Source organism: Heptranchias perlo, chromosome 12 (genome assembly GCF_035084215.1).
Source record: "Heptranchias perlo isolate sHepPer1 chromosome 12, sHepPer1.hap1, whole genome shotgun sequence".
Lineage (NCBI taxonomy): Eukaryota > Metazoa > Chordata > Chondrichthyes > Hexanchiformes > Hexanchidae > Heptranchias > Heptranchias perlo.
This window is the reverse complement of record NC_090336.1, coordinates 46,422,688-46,439,436: the sequence shown is the minus strand read 5'-3', so window position 1 is coordinate 46,439,436 and position 16,749 is coordinate 46,422,688. Positions and strand designations below refer to the sequence as shown.

General features: G+C 41.0%; 1 protein-coding gene across 4 annotated transcripts in view; it reads right to left on the bottom strand.

The window, feature by feature from the left end:
* Positions 1-16,749, bottom strand: part of ckap5 (cytoskeleton associated protein 5) — a 113,826-nt gene that overhangs the window by 43,432 nt on the left and 53,645 nt on the right. For all 4 annotated transcript variants that reach the window (XM_067994060.1, XM_067994062.1, XM_067994064.1 and 1 more), the window contains exons 28-33: positions 14,940-15,065; positions 12,442-12,591; positions 11,528-11,731; positions 9,998-10,133; positions 9,445-9,638; positions 6,406-6,575 (exon numbers count right to left, since the gene is read on the bottom strand). In XM_067994060.1, coding sequence (XP_067850161.1) covers positions 6,406-6,575; positions 9,445-9,638; positions 9,998-10,133; positions 11,528-11,731; positions 12,442-12,591; positions 14,940-15,065 — 980 coding nt within the window. The remainder of the gene's footprint in view (positions 1-6,405; positions 6,576-9,444; positions 9,639-9,997; positions 10,134-11,527; positions 11,732-12,441; positions 12,592-14,939; positions 15,066-16,749) is intronic.

Sequence of the window (16,749 nt, the reverse complement as noted above, 5' to 3'; positions counted from 1 at the left end):
TCAATCCAGAGAAGTGTGAGGTAATGCATTTGGGGAGGGCAATTAAGGCAAGGGAATACACAACAAATAGGAGGAAACTGAAAGGTGTCGAGGAAGTGAGGGACCTTGGAGTGCATGTCCACAGATCCCAGAAGGTAGCAGGACAGGTAGATAAGGCGGTTAACTTAATACGGGATACTTTCCTTTGTTAGCCGAGGCACAGAATACAAGAGCAGGGAGGTTATGCGGAACTGTATAAAACACTAGTTAGGCCACAGCTTGAGTACTGTGTACAGTTCTGGTCACATTACAGGAAGGATGTAATTGCACTAGAGAGGGTGCAGAGAAGATTTACGAGGATGTTGCCAGGGCTGGAGAATTTTAGCTATGAGGGTAGATTGGATAGGCTGGGGCTGTTTTCTTTGGAACGGCAGAGGCTGAGGGGTGATTTAATTGAGTTGTACAAAATTATGAAGGGCATAGATTTAAAGAATTAGAGGGGAGCTGAGGAAAAATGTTTTCACCCAGAAGGTGGTGGGTGTCTAGAACTCTCTGCCTGAAAAAGGGTTATAGAGGTACAAACCCTCATCACATTTAAAAAAATACCTGGATATGCAGTTGAAATGCCATAACCTACAAGGCTACAGGCCAAGTGCTGTAAAGTGGGATTAGGCTGGGTAGCTCATTTACAGTTGACACGGACATGATGGGCCAAATGGCCTCCCTCTGTGCCGTAAATTTTCTACGATTACTAGATATTTTCAAATCAAGCTAAATCCATTTACTAAATATAATCTAAATCTCAAGAGAGTATCAGTCCTAGAAATAAACCATTGATTAAATAAAAACTAGAAATGACAGGGCAGTGTGTGTCGGGACTGCAATATGTGAGAGTTTGTGGACAGCAAGACTATCCTGGATTGCCACATCTGCAGTAAATGTCTCTGGCTCGAGACACTCCGCCTCAGTCTTTGAGCTGGAGTGAGTTAGAGATACTCCAAAACAAAGGAGTCAGAGATAGAGGAGGTCCCGCAGGTACTGGTCCTATCCAAAAGGTACGAGGTACCTATTAAGAGTTAGGGAAGAGATAGCAGAGACACTATTACATATATACAAAAATTCATTAAAGGGAATAGTGCCAGAGGACTGGCAGACAGCTAATGTGATTCCTATATTTAGAAAAGGAGATAGAACCAGTCCAGGGAACTATAGGCCAATTAGCTGAACATCGGTAGTAGGAAAGATAATGGCATCCTCACTCAAAGATGTAAGAGAAAAACATCTAGAAACCGAAAATATAATGAATAGTCAGCATGGATTTCGAAAGGTTAGGTCATTCATTGACCAACCTTATTGAATTCTTCGAAGTAACAAAAGATAGACAAGGGTAATTCAGTAGATGTCATATTTGGATTTTCAAAAGGCCTTCAATAAAAAAGGTAGCACATAGTAGACTCATGACTAAGATCAGCATGTGGAATCAGGGGACAAGTAGCAGAATGGATAGCAAGCTGGCTACAATAGAAAACAGAGTAGAGGTTAAAGGCAGTTACACGGATTAGCAAAAGGTGGGAAGTGGTGTTCCAAAAGGATCTGTGCTGGGTCCATTGTTGTTCACTATTTACAAACAATTTGGACTTAGGAATCGGAAGTACAATTTCAAAATTTGCAGACACCAAGTTGGGAGGTATAGTTAATAGAGAAGAACGGCGACAAAATACAGGAAGACATTCATAAACTTGCAGAATGGGCGTGAAATTGGCAAACGAATTTCAATATAGATAAGTGAGGTATTATATTTTGGTAGGAAGAATAAGGGGGCCATATAATGCTTGGATAATAAGAGTCTAAACAGGTAGAGGAGTAGAGGGATCTGGGGGTACAGATACACATATCAAAGTAGCGACACAGGTTCATAAGGCCTTAAAAAGTAAACCAAGTAGTGGGGTCAATTTCTAAAAGGAATAGAATAGAATTGAAAAGCAGAGAAGTAATGTTAAGCTTCTATAGAACTTTGCATAGACCACACTTGGAGTACTGTGCATAGTTCTGGTCTCCATACTATAAAAAGAGATAGAGGCACCAGAGAAGGTGCAAAAAAGATTTACTAGGACGATACCAGAACTAAGAGGATATACCCATCAGGAAAGATTGAGCAGGCTGGGGCTCTTTTCTTTAGAAAAAAGACTGGAGGGGTGACCTGATAGAGGTCTTTAAGATTATGGAAGGGTTTGATAGGGTAGACATAAAGATGTTCTGGTCTCCTCCTGCAAGTAAACAAGGGGCCATAAATAGAAGATAGTCACTAATAAATCCAATAGGGAATTCAGGAGAAACTTCTTCACCCAGAGAGTGGAACTCGCTATGACAAGGAGTAGGTGAGGTGACTAGCATAGATGCATTTAAGGGGAAGCTAGATAAACACTAGGGAGAAAGGAATGGAAGGATACACTGATAGGGTTAAATGAAGTAAGGAGGAAGGAGGCTCGTGTGGAGCATAAACTCCAGCATGGATCAGTTAGGTCAAATGGCTTGTTTCTGTGCTGTACGTTCTATGTAATTCGTTGAAAACAATGGGTAATACACCTACTCTATTATCTCCATTAGATTACTGAACATAGACAGTCATGCAAGCAATAATTTGAAAATAATCTTGAGGAAAACACATTCAACAAAAACCTATTTGATTACAAAACCAGAAAGTGTGCACTGAAAACTTGCCAAAATTCTGCCTTTCCCTAATTCTCACTTTTCCCTGGTTAGAGTTTCTTTTAGCTGGTTAAAATGGGCATGTCCCAATAGGGCATCAGGAGATAAGATGGTATAATGCTATACACAGTGCAGAATTGCTAAGAATTCATTTTTGGAGAGGGGTTTTAAAAAAAAAATTCATTCATGGGATGTGGGCGTCGCTGGCAAGGCCAGCATTTATTGCCCATCCCTAATTGCCCTCGAGGAGGTGATGTGAGCCGCCTTCTTGAACCACTGCAGTCCATGTGGTGAAGGTTCTCCCACAATGCCGTTAGGTAGGGAGATCCAGGATTTTGGTCCAGCAACAATGAAGGAACGGCGGTATTTCCAAATCGCGATGCTATGTGACTTGGAGGGGAACGGCAGGTGGTGGTGTTCCCATGCGCCTGCTGCACTCGGTGGAAGCTTTCCTATAATGAGCTGGTTACGGCAGAGGACAACTAAGTTGCACAGACCAGGACAATCCCAGGTTCAATCCTTGCCTCTGCTGAGTTAGCTGATCTTAGATGGTGTAGAGGTAGGTGTACAAATGGATTCAGCATCCATGGGTTAGGAAAAGTAAACAGCCACAATTCCTGCCCTTCATTGCTATCCAGCAGTCCCTGCTAGAAATGCACATTTGGATGTCAAGCAAGGATCTGGCTCAGCTGTCTATTCTCAAAAAAATAGCCCACTGACATTATCTAGGCTCCAGAGCGAGAACAGCCTCTGGATGAAGTACTAGGAGGGCGTACGCCATGCTCCTGCAAGGAGACTATGCCTTCAAGTGGAGAAAGTTGGCAGAGAAAAAACAAAAATGCAAGCCATACCATTTCGCTGTAGGTTCTGCGTAAGTGGCAGGAACACTGCACTCACATTATCTGTTTTTATGCTTCTGGAAAGGTTACTATGAACTACTGAGTGTTTCCATCATCTACCTGGACAAAGAATGCCTTGTCTAGAGCATAATCTTGTGAGCAATCCCTGCCTCCAAAAACTTATTCCCTACCTGACCTGGAGCTGAGAAAACTCCAACTTTCACAATCATTGATGTCTGTAAACTTGGGTTAACCAAAACTTGAACATCCTTAAGTCAGAAGCAGCCTTGCAGAAAATAAGGAGTCAGGCTAAGTCTGCTAAGCCTACAGCAGGCTTCATAAATCTGGAATTCACCAGGCAAACAAAAAGATGTGACAACATAAAAAGAGCACACATCAACTGGAACCAAAACAAAGCTGCAAAGTCAACACTTATGAAAACAAAACATTTTGCTGAGTGTAAAAAAAATGTCTGAAATACTTTCCATCTTGAAAAATAGATATCACAACCAAGTACAGGAATTCTGATATGCTAACACCAAAGTCTACAACCAAAGACTGTCCAGATCTAGAACAAAGCCCTGGAAACAGTTCAATGCAGCAAGATCACCAAGGAACATGGTGCAACATTCTGAAGCAGATAATATTGCAGCACAATTCTTTCTCCCTCTCTATCCCTTTATTCTGCCAAAGCAGGCTATTCATAGACTCGAGTGTTGTTTGTTCCTGAGCTGAGAGTTTCTGACCCCATAACCTTTCCATCACAAGGACCACCTACTGCAGCTGAAACCTTCATACATACCAGACACCTCCAGACTTGAATACTCCAATGCTCTCCTTACCAGCGTTCCATTCTCCAAAAGCTTGTCTCAAACTCTGTTGATATCCTATCCTGCTCGCCCATTACCCTCACCCCCTTGACCTATATTGGTTCCTTCTCCAATAATTCATTTAAAATTCTAGTCCTTGTTTTTAAATCCCTCATTCCTCCCCATCACGTAACCACCTTGAGCTTTACAACCCTACCTCTAGAACTCTTCACTGCTCTGACTCAGACCGGTGCACATTCCTCGGTCCTACCGACATTCCTTGTGCCTTTGGATAACTAGGTCCTACCTTCTGGAATTCCCTCCTAAACCCCTTCTCATACCCTCCTAAACCTCTCTCCTCTAAGAATCTGCTTTGACGTCACCTCTTAGCAAGCTTTTATCACCGCTCCTAATTTTTCTTTCCATGGCTTGGCATCTGTTTTCCTCATACCGCTAATGAGTTTTACGACGCATATAAGCTATAAAAGGTGGTATAAATGCTGGATGTCTTGATGAAAAGTGCTCACCTTCAAATCATGAATGTCCAAGGTTTGATCCAGACGTGTGCCAAATTGGGTAATCTCAGCCAGAGCAACAATTGGGATGCTATAATTGGCATCAATACCCTTAGGTTGGGAGGGAGGTAGTAGAAGGAGAAAAAAAAGCCAATCTGCTACAGTTCATTTCCTCCACCCAATATAGCCAGCTAGAGTTAATAGCCAGTAGATACAGTCATGGCTCACAAGAAGGTGCCACTTTGGCAAAGTAGGTGAAGTCAACCAATCTTCATGGAACCATAACATGGCAAGGAATCAACAGTTTCAGTCAAGGAAGGGGAGAAAACTGGTAGAAATATTGGTGGTTTGGTGGGGGGGGGAAGCATACCTCAAGATAATTAGTTTTCAAACGTAGGTATACTCCAACAGCAAGTCAATTTTTAAAAAATATATAAATGGTAGTAAGGGGTCAGTCAGGGCATTTTAAATGGAACAATGTAATCTTCCCTTTCAGTGCAATACAAAGGAAATTCCAGCCAGCCACCTTTAGACCTCCACTATAATACTGGGTTATCAAGGGAACCCATAAAATTTTCCATGTTTACGATGAAAAGAAATGTAAAGCAAGGACACGTCTTGATACTTATTGCCAAAACTCAATACTTCTGCAAAGTATCAAATACCAGTTAAATATAAAATAACCCATCTGAAAATTGGAGAAGTTGCAACTTTAATAAGGACACATGAAAGGATAGTGGGAAACTAGATGACCACTGGTTGGAGTTTTCAATTATACATGAATGATAAATAAGGAAAATTACATATACTTCATGCATCATGAATAAAAAGGGACAAGATACCTCAGCTAAACAAAACAAAAACTTTCGCATTGATAAGATCAATGCAATAAACAGAATGCCTGGATTATTCATTCCACCTTGGGTAACCAGGGACCTCTTGCAGAGGCCACTAAATTCAGTAGCACCCACTGACTAGAAGACAGATCTGGGATCCAGAAGGTGTCCCATTTGACACCCACATGACAGATCAATCACTCCTTCTGACCTGTGTCAATGCTGGAAAGAGAATCAGTAACTTCAGATTAAATTTTAGCTTCACTAAGCAAGAATTCAGATCACATCTGAAGAATCATCACAGGTCAAATAAAAGTTCCTTTACTACCAAATAAAGCGCATCAGAATTGAGATTTAAACTTTACCACGAAGGTTGCATTAAATCCATAGTATCGATAAAGTAAAAGGGGGGGCGAAATTATGTTAAATTAAAAACTGATTAACAGAGGACAATATACAACTATGCATGCCTACTAAACAAAACTGTAGCTGCTTGGAGGTACCTTTGTATATTGTTCAGGTAGGGAAGGCCATACAGTTCTGTTAAAAGCTCTGAAAGGGCCAAATATCCATTTGATTTTTTATCAGGTTTGGCTTGCTGCACAAGGTACACAGACCTTAAAAACACACTTAGTTACTAATCACCCCTATTACTCAGTCTGACCTAGAGCATGCAAACACTGCTATTTAAATTATACAATAGTCGTTGTAAACATACTTCAATTTCGATGGTACTTCCTCACAGCCCTTGCGTGGCACAGTAGCATTTGGATTTAGTCCTTGTGGCCTCTGAGTCTTCTCTTCCACTTGTTTTGTAGATGCTGTTGAGGATTTCTTAGCAGATCGTTTGATTCTTTCCTCTAACATGCTCATCTCTTTCTCTGAAAGCTAGGATTAAAAATGCAGAGATAAAGTCCAAGATCTGGAATGCAGTGCCTGAAAGGGTGGTGGAAGCAGATTCAATAGTAACTTTCAAAATGGAATTAGATAAATACTTGAAGGGAAAAAATTTTACAGGGCTATGGGGAGGGGGAGAATGGGGCTCTTTGGCTAGCTCTTTCGAAGAGCCAGCTCATGCACAATGGGCCTCCTCCTGTGCTGTACCTATGAAAATCAGATGCAGTCAGTTCCATAACTTTTTCCTTGCCATAAATTTACTACTGAATATCCCGAACATAAATAATCCTATACTTATAAATACAAAATCTGCATGATGATTAGAATAGGCACTGCAAAGAACCTTAACTTGCAGTACAAACAAACTGGAGGCTTGGTCAACAAAGATGACTCAAATTAGAAGAGTATAACTCAGAAGCAAAGACTTCTACAGTAGGAAGGAGAGAAATAAATCTCAGTGAAGGTTTGTATGGGGAGAAGGAGAAGAGGGATTGTTGAGGACCTCCATCAGTATTAACTGAAAGCTGTTGTGGTCTTAAACTATTTGGTCAATGAGATCATTTGAAGTTGACAAAAAACAACAAACTGTGGGACTAGACTGAAACAAAGGGAGCTGACTGAGCACCTGTAAGCCAGATTGCAATGCCCCTGCTTGTGCCAGCAGCCAGCCAACCAACCAATAAAAGCAATGAAGCAACTCAAAAAAAACTCAAATTATTGCTGAGAAGTTATTCAATGGTGATCAGTAACATTTGGCTGCTTCAGTACTGATTAATCAAGTGTACTGAGACCTGGTCAGACTTATGGGTCACAAATTGGACACTTCTATCAAGATTAAAGATCTATTAAGATTAAAGATAGCCTAATCAGTTTGGACCGACTTGTGATTCTCTACTATCCAACACTAAAAAAAAACTTTATTGTATGATGTTTTGATGTCATAAAAGGTACAGTGTGAATGCAAGTACCATCATAGAACAAAAATAGATCACTCAACCCATACAGCATGATCCTACCACAGACCAAGTTCCAACAATATCATGAATTTTACCCAGCCTACTTGAGGTCCAGAGGATAAAAAACCGTTTCCTTGTCTATTCTACATGTCAGAATGGCTAAGTTGGTAGCACCCATGCCTTGGCGGCCAAAGACTGTGGGCTCAGGCACCACTACAGGACTTACACATGATCGAGGCTGACACTTCAGTGCAATATTGAGAGAGTGTGTTGCATTGTTCTCATTTTTTGGATAAGAGACATTAAACTGAGGACCAGTTAGTGATTTAGGTAAACAAAGATTCCGTGCCGCTAAAGAGGTGCATAGCATTCTCCTGGTGCCCGAGCCAATATTAAAGTAACACTAAAAACAGATGAACTGGTCTTCCACCTCATTTGCACCGAACTGCTACATAACCAATTAATTATTTTGACATCTGGAGGATATAAGGCACTATATTATCTGTATGCGCATTTATGTGCAAGTTTGTTCTTTTGTTAATCCTTACTGGATCCCTTCCTTGGCATAATTCCACAAATCGTTCATAAGCACACAGGAATGTACAAGATCTGAAAAGACAATTTTGGTTTATCTGGGTTGTGCATCAACCACCATCTATATTCTCTCAGTCCTCTCCAACTCTTGATTAAAGGTCTTATTCAACAGACCAATTCATTGGAGTTTGGTCTATTCTACATATTTACTACTAAATGGCCACAAGGGGTAGACTATTTGGAGATCCTGTAGGCTGACAAGATGGTGCAACACGCTGAAGGCAAAGAGTAAGCAAAAACTGGAAACATTAAAAATATGCCAACGAAGGGAGTTGGATTGCAACCACTGCTCAACAAGGCACAGAGTGTAAAACTGTAAATCATGGAGCCAGCTTTGGTCAATGGAGATCTGGGACATGTGCTAACTAGAATGAACCTTCTAAGCTGGGAGTAGTGAGGTCCTTTTAGTGCATAGTATGCAAGTGGGAGTGATTAATGGAGAACATTCACATTCAGCCAGTAGTGCTTCACTAAGTGTATAAATGGCACCATAATCAGATACTGAGGTTAAGGATGCAGGAGGTGGAGTAAAGAGATGGTAGTTGGAAAAAAAGCAGACAGCAATTTACTTTGAAATAGCAGCAGATACAATACGGGGCGGGGTGGGGGAGGGGGCGGTGGATCAGTGATCAGTTCAAAAGATTGGAAGTGGATAGAATACCATGGGAACAAGTCTCTTCATGTGCACCAATCTAGAGCCAGATATGGTACAGCGATCAGGACGGATGGAAGTATGTATGTGGCAGATCTGGTGATACATGGGAGACGGAGTTAAGTTAAGCAGGGAACATGAAAAGGCTGCTGAAAACCACAAGTATTGGCTGAATGGCACACGGGGTAGAAAGATCAAGTGCAATGCCGGGATTTGTGGCATAGTGGTTGGGGAGATTCTTGAGGCTGGGAATGGGAAAAATGAAGGCAGATAGCATGATTAAGAGAATTGAGGTATATAGGGAAGGCACAGAGGTGGACTACTAATCATATAATAAAGGGCTTACTGGAATATATGCAGAGGTTTCTCCATCTCCGAATTGCGCACCCCCCCCCCACCCTACCCCAGATGATAGTGTAGTGAGGGTCAAAACCTCAATGGCTGCAACTTCTGATGGGAGCAAAGTACTCCTTTGTGGGATAGTGTACATACGGACAGACCTTCACTGATTCGATGAAAAATTGGTTTTATTTTGAAATAGTTAAATTTGTACACCACTGCATTATTTACTTTCGTTTTGACTTTCTGCACTTAGTAGCAGTATAAGCTAGTTAACCAGACTCTAGTCCTTCCTCACTCCTAATAAAAAAAAACTTACATTCCCAATCAATTTATAAACTTGATCTCCACAGATGTTGTAGACAGTAACCACTGTATTTAAGGCAGCGTTACGGACAGATGTGTCTCGGTCTCCAATCTGACTTGCAATTTCTTTGAGTGCTTTGGCTGGAGTTGGCTGGCAAACATTCAAATCATAAACTTCAATTAAAGCACCCAGCTCTTCCAAACACTCTGAAAGATAAAGCAGCAAAGGATGAACAGATAAAATAGCTGGTATAATTTACACCTGCGAGCTTCAAGTATTCCAAAAATCCACAATCACCCTCTAGGACCATAACTTCCTCTGTGCAGGTAATAAGTGACTGACCCTGTCGAGATTCGAGGTTTGGCAATTTAAATAAAGTGGACCAGTTAGAATATTCTGCCTCCTCTTCTCCCCCACCAACGCAAACATCAAATAGCCTGCCAACACTTCAGGCTCAAAAAGAAACATGGTTGCTGGCATCCTTGAACCCAACCTAAGCATCAGTTTTAGGGGAAAAAAATAGAAAAAATTTAAAACGGCCTACAATAAGATGCATTATACTCACCCACTCGTTGCTTTGAGTTTTTGGATTTCAGTCCTTCCATGACAAAATTAAACATTTTACTAGCTGGATAGACCTTGCACATCATATTAAGAATGGCACGAACATCCTTACGAATGAGGTCTTTTGGTTCTCCAATCTAAAATAAAAAAACATTATCCACAGGCTATTCTCCCATCTTAAACAAAGTGTAGTAAGTAGCCTATTGTTTGCCTCCATGCACTTTTCGGTTTAACTAGGAGTGTTAAAGATGGTGAATTTTCAAAATGATGTATTCGGTTTCAACAATCATCTGCCAGTCCTATTCAAACTGGCTGTGTGAAAAAAGGAGCCATTTGGGTTTTGAATTTCTCCAAGACAGAAAAGCCTTTAAACATGAGGAAAATAAATAGAAACATCTGACAAGACTTAAAAGGACACCAACAACCACCATCCTAATTTCCACAGCAAAATTTCAGCACACCCTTATTCTGAAAAGTTGCCACAAAATCCATCTCTTAATCCCAGCTGTCAGTTGAAACTTGTCCCTGCCCAATACATTCAGCACTACATACTGTTTCACAGCTGAGCAGAAGAACAAAGCAACATTCAATGCATAGGGTGAAAAATAACTCCTTTCTGGGTTATGTATCTTACCACTGTGATATAGGCTGAAGTCACTTGTTCCAATTTATGACATACGCTGTTTCTTTAACAGGACCAGCCATACTGCAGACTATTGTAGATTTCACTCCCACCATGACTGCAAACCCTAAAAAAAGTTCCACTTCTTTGAAATGCTCATTATGAATCTTCTCAACCAGTCTAACCTGAAAGATCTGGATAGGTTTTTCTTAAAGATGTTCAGTTTCTGTGTTCTCAGTTAACAAGGAACTCACCGTTGATTAGTAATGTTTGCTCCCAAGAACTATGGTTCTAGTCAGACTGTTACACTTTCATTTATATAATCTCATGTTTTGGACTTTATCTTTCAGCTTCACTAATTATCTTCCTAATGTTACATTACTTCACAGGTTCTACTGCTTTGCTTCATCAACTACAGCTTCAACTTTCAGTTCAAAAATACCCACTCCCTTGCAGTTCCTTCAATAACCACAATGTCTGTACTATATATGACAATTAAAAACACAAAACTTATGGCCCTGTTCTGTTCAAGTCATAGTCCAGTAATTAGAATACTAAACATTACACAATTGATTAGTAACTGGATTTTAAATGTTTCTCAATTAAGATCCTTTACCTTAAGTGAAGTGAAGTGAAATGAAATGAAATTTGCTTTACACAAATATTTCCCTGCAGATTTTTAACCTTTCAGTAAGGAAAGTGCAGTTTAATAAATGAACTGCAGGTCAAAAATGGCAGCTCCTATCAGGAAGTCAGTCATTACCACTAAGGAAATTTTAAACCTTATTCTTAGTGTTACATTTTTCAGATGATTGATAGGTTATATAGCCTTATCCTACAGCATTACTTTAAACTCCATACCTATCTTCAATGAAGGTTTATTCCATTAAAAACTACACAGTAATTTACCTTGATAATTAGGTACGGGATGAACGAAGATGCCTCATTTTCAGTTAAATGATAATCTTCTTTGCTAAGCACTGTAAATATTAGTTTCACATATTCCAGGACTTTCATCAGTACACTTGTATTGGTGTCAAAAAACCGTAGGGTCAGCCACTTCAGAATGAGATCCAGGCAAGCAACAGTTCCTTCCGTTTCACTTTCCAAATGCTAAGAGAAAATAAGTTAACTATAGCATTTCAGGATTGTAGTAAATCTTCTCTGCAGCTCTGTTAAATTGTATGCACTATTTACCATAGGGCAATCTTGCTCCCTTGGCTTTGCCAAACTGGAAAAACATTATACACATTTAATCCCCTCTACAACCAAATAGTTTGTTGCCTCCTGAAGTCCTCCTTTATCATCATTCATCTGTACGAAACCATGCCTAAGATTTTTCCTTGAATGTGGTTCCTCCCTTGAGCACAAACAATGTGGAATAAAGTGCAAACTTTCAGGTCCAGTACAGCCTTTTCAAATACAAAGTAAAGCTTTTTTTAAAAAAGAAATTATTGTAAATTAAATTCCAGAGCACATGTTACTGCATCTGCACTTTCACCCCATCAATCTAGGCTGGATTCAAACTAAGAGCCGAAATGCAAAAAGGAAGTAACATGCATTTCTATTTTGTGCTCATTTTTTTTTTAAAAACAGATTAAAATTAATTGAAGTATATTTGTTTTTTGTCATTTAATATTGAAATCAGATGTCAGTCCAGCACAGAGACACACCTTGTAACAGCAGTATTATTCTACTTTTCCAGTCATAGCTATGTCTAGTGTATGGACATGTTGTCATATAGTATGTCAGGACACAAATTCAATAAGAAAATCTTAAGACAAATCTAGAGGCTTGTTTTTTAAAAAAAAATAATTGCTCACCTCAAGCAAGACTGTTAAGGCTTTAATGTGGTGATGAAAATCTGGATGAAACATTTCATCTTGCAACCACCTGGCCACACAGCTGGACATCTGCGTTTTCAACTGCTCTGTATACTCATCTCGGGGAGTTGTGAAGTTCCACTTCAACACCTAATGTAAACAAACATTAATTTCAACAAGCGATGCATGTTTTTATTTTTTTTAAATTCATTCATGGGATGTGGGCGTCGCTGGCAAGGCCAGCATTTATTGCCCATCCCTAATTGCCCTTGAGGTGGTGGTGGTGAGCCGCCTTCTTGAACCCCTGCAGTCCGTGTAGTGAACGTTCTCCCACAGTGCTGTTAGGAAGGGAGTTCCAGGATTTTGACCCAGCGACGAAGGAACGGTGATATATTTCAAAGTCGGGATGGTGTGTGACTTGGAGGGGAACGTGCAGGTGGTGTTGTTCCCATGTGCCTGCTGCTCTTGTCCTTCTAGGTGGTAGAGGTCGCAGGTTTGGGAGGTACTGTCGAATAAACCTTGGCGAGTTGCAACTGTGCATCCTGTGGATGGTACACAATTCAGCCACTGTGCGCTGGTGGTGAAGGGAGTGAATGTTTAGGGTGGTGGATGGGGTGCCAATGAAGCGGGCTGCTTTGTCCTGGATGGTGTCGAGCTCCTAGAGTGTTGTTGGAGCTGCACTCATCCAGGCAAGTGGAGAGTATTCCATCACACTCCTGACTTGTGCCTTGTAGATGGTGGAAAGGCTTGGGAGTCAGGAGGTGAGTCACTCGCCACAGAATACCCAGCCTCTGACCTGCTCTTGTAGCCACAGTATTTATATGGCTGGTCGAGTTAAGTTTCTGGTCAATGGTGACCTCCACGATGTTGATGGTGGGGGATTCGGCGATGGCAATGCTGTTGAATGTCAAGGGGAGGTGGTTAGACACTCTCTTGTTGGAGATAGTCATTGCCTGGCATGAACGTTACCTGCCACTTATGAGCCCAAGCGTGGATGTTGTCCAGGTCTTGCTGCATGCGGGCTTGGACCGCTTCGTTATTTGAGGGGTTGCGAATGGAACTGTACACTGTGCAATCATCAGCGAACATCCCCATTTCTGACCTTATAATGGAGGGAAGGTCATTGATGAAGCAGCTGAAGATGGTTGGGCCAAGGACACTGCCCTGAGGAACTCCTGCAGCAATGCCCTGGGGCTGAGACGATTGGCCTCCAACAACCACTACCATCTTCCTTTGTGCTAGGTATGACGCCAACCATCGGAGAGTTTTCCCCGATTCCCATTGACTTCAATTTTACTAGGGCTCCTTGGTGCCACACTCGGTCAAATGCTGCCTTGATGTCAAGGACAGTCACTCTCACCTCACCTCTGGAATTCAGCTCTTTTGTCCATGTTTGGACCAAATGAGGTCTGGAGCCGAATGGTCCTGGCGGAAGCCAAACTGAGCATCGGTGAGCAGGTTAGTGGTGAGTAGCTGCTGCTCGATAGCACTGTCGACGACACCTTCCATCGCTTTGCTGATGATTGAGAGTAGACTGATGCGGCGGTAATTTGCCGGATTGGATTTGTCCTGCTTTTGTGGACAGGACATACCTGGGCAACTTCCCACATTGTTGGGTAGATGCCAGTGTTGTAGCTGTACTGGAACAGCTTGGCTAGAGGCACAGCTAGTTCTGGAGCACAAGTCTTCAGCGCTACAGCCCGGATGTAGCCTTTGCTGTATCCGGTGCACTCAGCCGTTTCTTGATATCACGTGCAGTGAAACAAATTGGTTGAAGACTGGCTTCTGTGATGGTGGGGACATCGGGAGGAGGCAGAGATGGATTTTCCACTGACACTTCCGGCTGAAGATGGTTGCAAATGCTTTAGCCTTGTCTTTTGCACTCACGTGCTGGACTCCACCATCATTGAGGATGGGGATGCTTGCAAAGCCGCCTCCTCCTCCAGTTAGTTGTTTAATCGTCCACCACCATTCACGACTGGAAGTGGCAGGGCTGCAGAGCTTTGATCTGATCCGTTGGTTGTGGAATCGCTTAGCTCTGTCTATAGCATGTTGCTTCCATTGTTTAGCATGCATGTAGTCCTGAGTTGTAGCTTCACCAGGTTGGCACCTCATTTTTAGGTACGCCTGGTGCTGCTCCTAGCTTGTTCTTTCACACTCCTCATTGAACCAGGGTTGATCCCCTGGCTTGTTGGTAATGGTAGAGTGAGGAATATGCTGGGCCATGAGGTTACAGATTGTGCTGGAATACAATTCTGCTGCTGCTGACCCACAATGCCTCATGGATGCCCAGTTTTGAGCTGCTGGATCTGTTCTGAATCTATTATGCATATATCCAAGTTGAATTTCACATGTCATGCAAAAGATTGTCAATCCAGATGAATGTTCTACAAAGCTGATTCTGTACAATACAGCAGAGCAGGTAATTTTCAATTGTTAAAGTACAATAACCAAAAGTAATTTTAAATTAAGGGGACAATGATAGTACTAACTCTCACCTTTAAAGCTCTCTCATCCTTTACTCTTTGCTCTTTTGCATTGGGAATAATTATGAAGATTGGTCCCGATTTGTCGTCATCATCCTTAAGATTTGGCTTACTTGGCACTTTCTTACTAAGTGCAGACTAGAAAAGCAAAGATCAATTCATAACAAACCATTACATCTACTGACCCATGCATGTACAAAACATACTTGGAACAAAGGCATGAAATAACACTGCACTTGATGCAATAATGGAATTAAGACACTGGTGCTCCACCCCATTTAGCAACTTAAATGTTTAGCGTAAACAAAGTGTTTTCCTTAACGGTAAGCAAAGAAGGAATTTTGAAAATCCAGCAAGTAGCGAATAGGGGAAAAAATGTGCTTCAATGCAATTTAAAAATGAACATTTTGTCACAACTTACCCATTTATTCCCTGTAAAATTATCTAGATATTGAACAAGTTTAGTAATGGAGAACACTTCAGACAGTACTGGTATCTATAAAGTATAAAACCAACTGATTGAATCACCTATATTTTTTGTGAAAAGGGAATAGTGAAGCGAGTAGATTCATTTTTTGATTAATTAAATCTTGTGGGACAGGATGCATATTTCTGAATAAAAGGCCATATTCACTGGAGTCTTCATTTATTGAAGTTCACCGTACACCTACAATTTGGATTTGGAGTCAAGAGTTCCTGCTCCCTTATCACTGCTCTCACCAGCAGCAGGTAAGAGTTGGAAATGGATTCAGGCTCAGTAACTCAGTGCATATGCAGATATACAAGGATCACTGCCACATTACATGGAAGAAGGATGAAGTGTGTTCTTGAAACCAAGTGAGATGCAAAACTAGAAAATGTAACAGCAGGAAAATTGAACTGTTTAAGACCTTACACTGGTAGTCATAACAGAGATCAATAGTGGAAGTTAGCTAATAAGGAAAATCACAAGAGTATTGTAGATACTACTTAGCAGGAAACAAATATATTTTAAGTCAAATCGAGAGCTGTTTAAAAACAGTATTACAAATTATACAGCTCCTTAATGAGTAGGAGCAGAAAATAGTGGTTATGTTAAATGTATTCTTCAAGATTGAGCAAATTGCAGATTGTGTCATTTTGGGTTCAATTAATACGTAGAGGTCTGCTGCCACAGAGAAGAAACTCAAGGAATTCAATACCTAGACTCCTCAGGGAACAGATCATGAGGTTCCAATTAGTTTTACAAACATCAAATACTGGTCCAAGCTCAAGGACATTGAAAGAACTTAGGCTAAAGAAAGAATGGCAGATAGATTTTAATGGAATATAAATGCAAGACAAACAGGTGTACATGAAAGGGTTGTTTGGTAGCAACAGTGGAAATGGGGAAGAAAGTGAGTACAATTGACTATTGAAAGTATCCACTAAATGGGAAACTTGAAGGTAAATCAAAGAAGGGATGCATCTCAAGTGGATGTGACAAAGTCAAAACAAGTTATCTGAATCTGGGTCATTTATGTTAGTTGGAACAGTAGCACGCCTAATACCAAGACCTGGGGCACCCCATTCAGTACTCCCTCTTCCTACAACCTCATCATAAGCATTTGTTGTTTTCCACCCTTCAGTCAATTTCTTAACTGTTCCCATGGTTTACCATGAATTTCTAATGTTTTAAGTTTAGCCAATAGCCTTTTGTGAGAAACTTTGTCAAATGTCTTTCACAAAAGTCTAGCTACAACCACAGGAGAACATGCAACACAACATAAACAAGTTGGAGGGGGTAGGGGCAGTGAAAGAGCAGGAAGGGTGAATAATATAAATCGGACGGAAAAGTCAACTG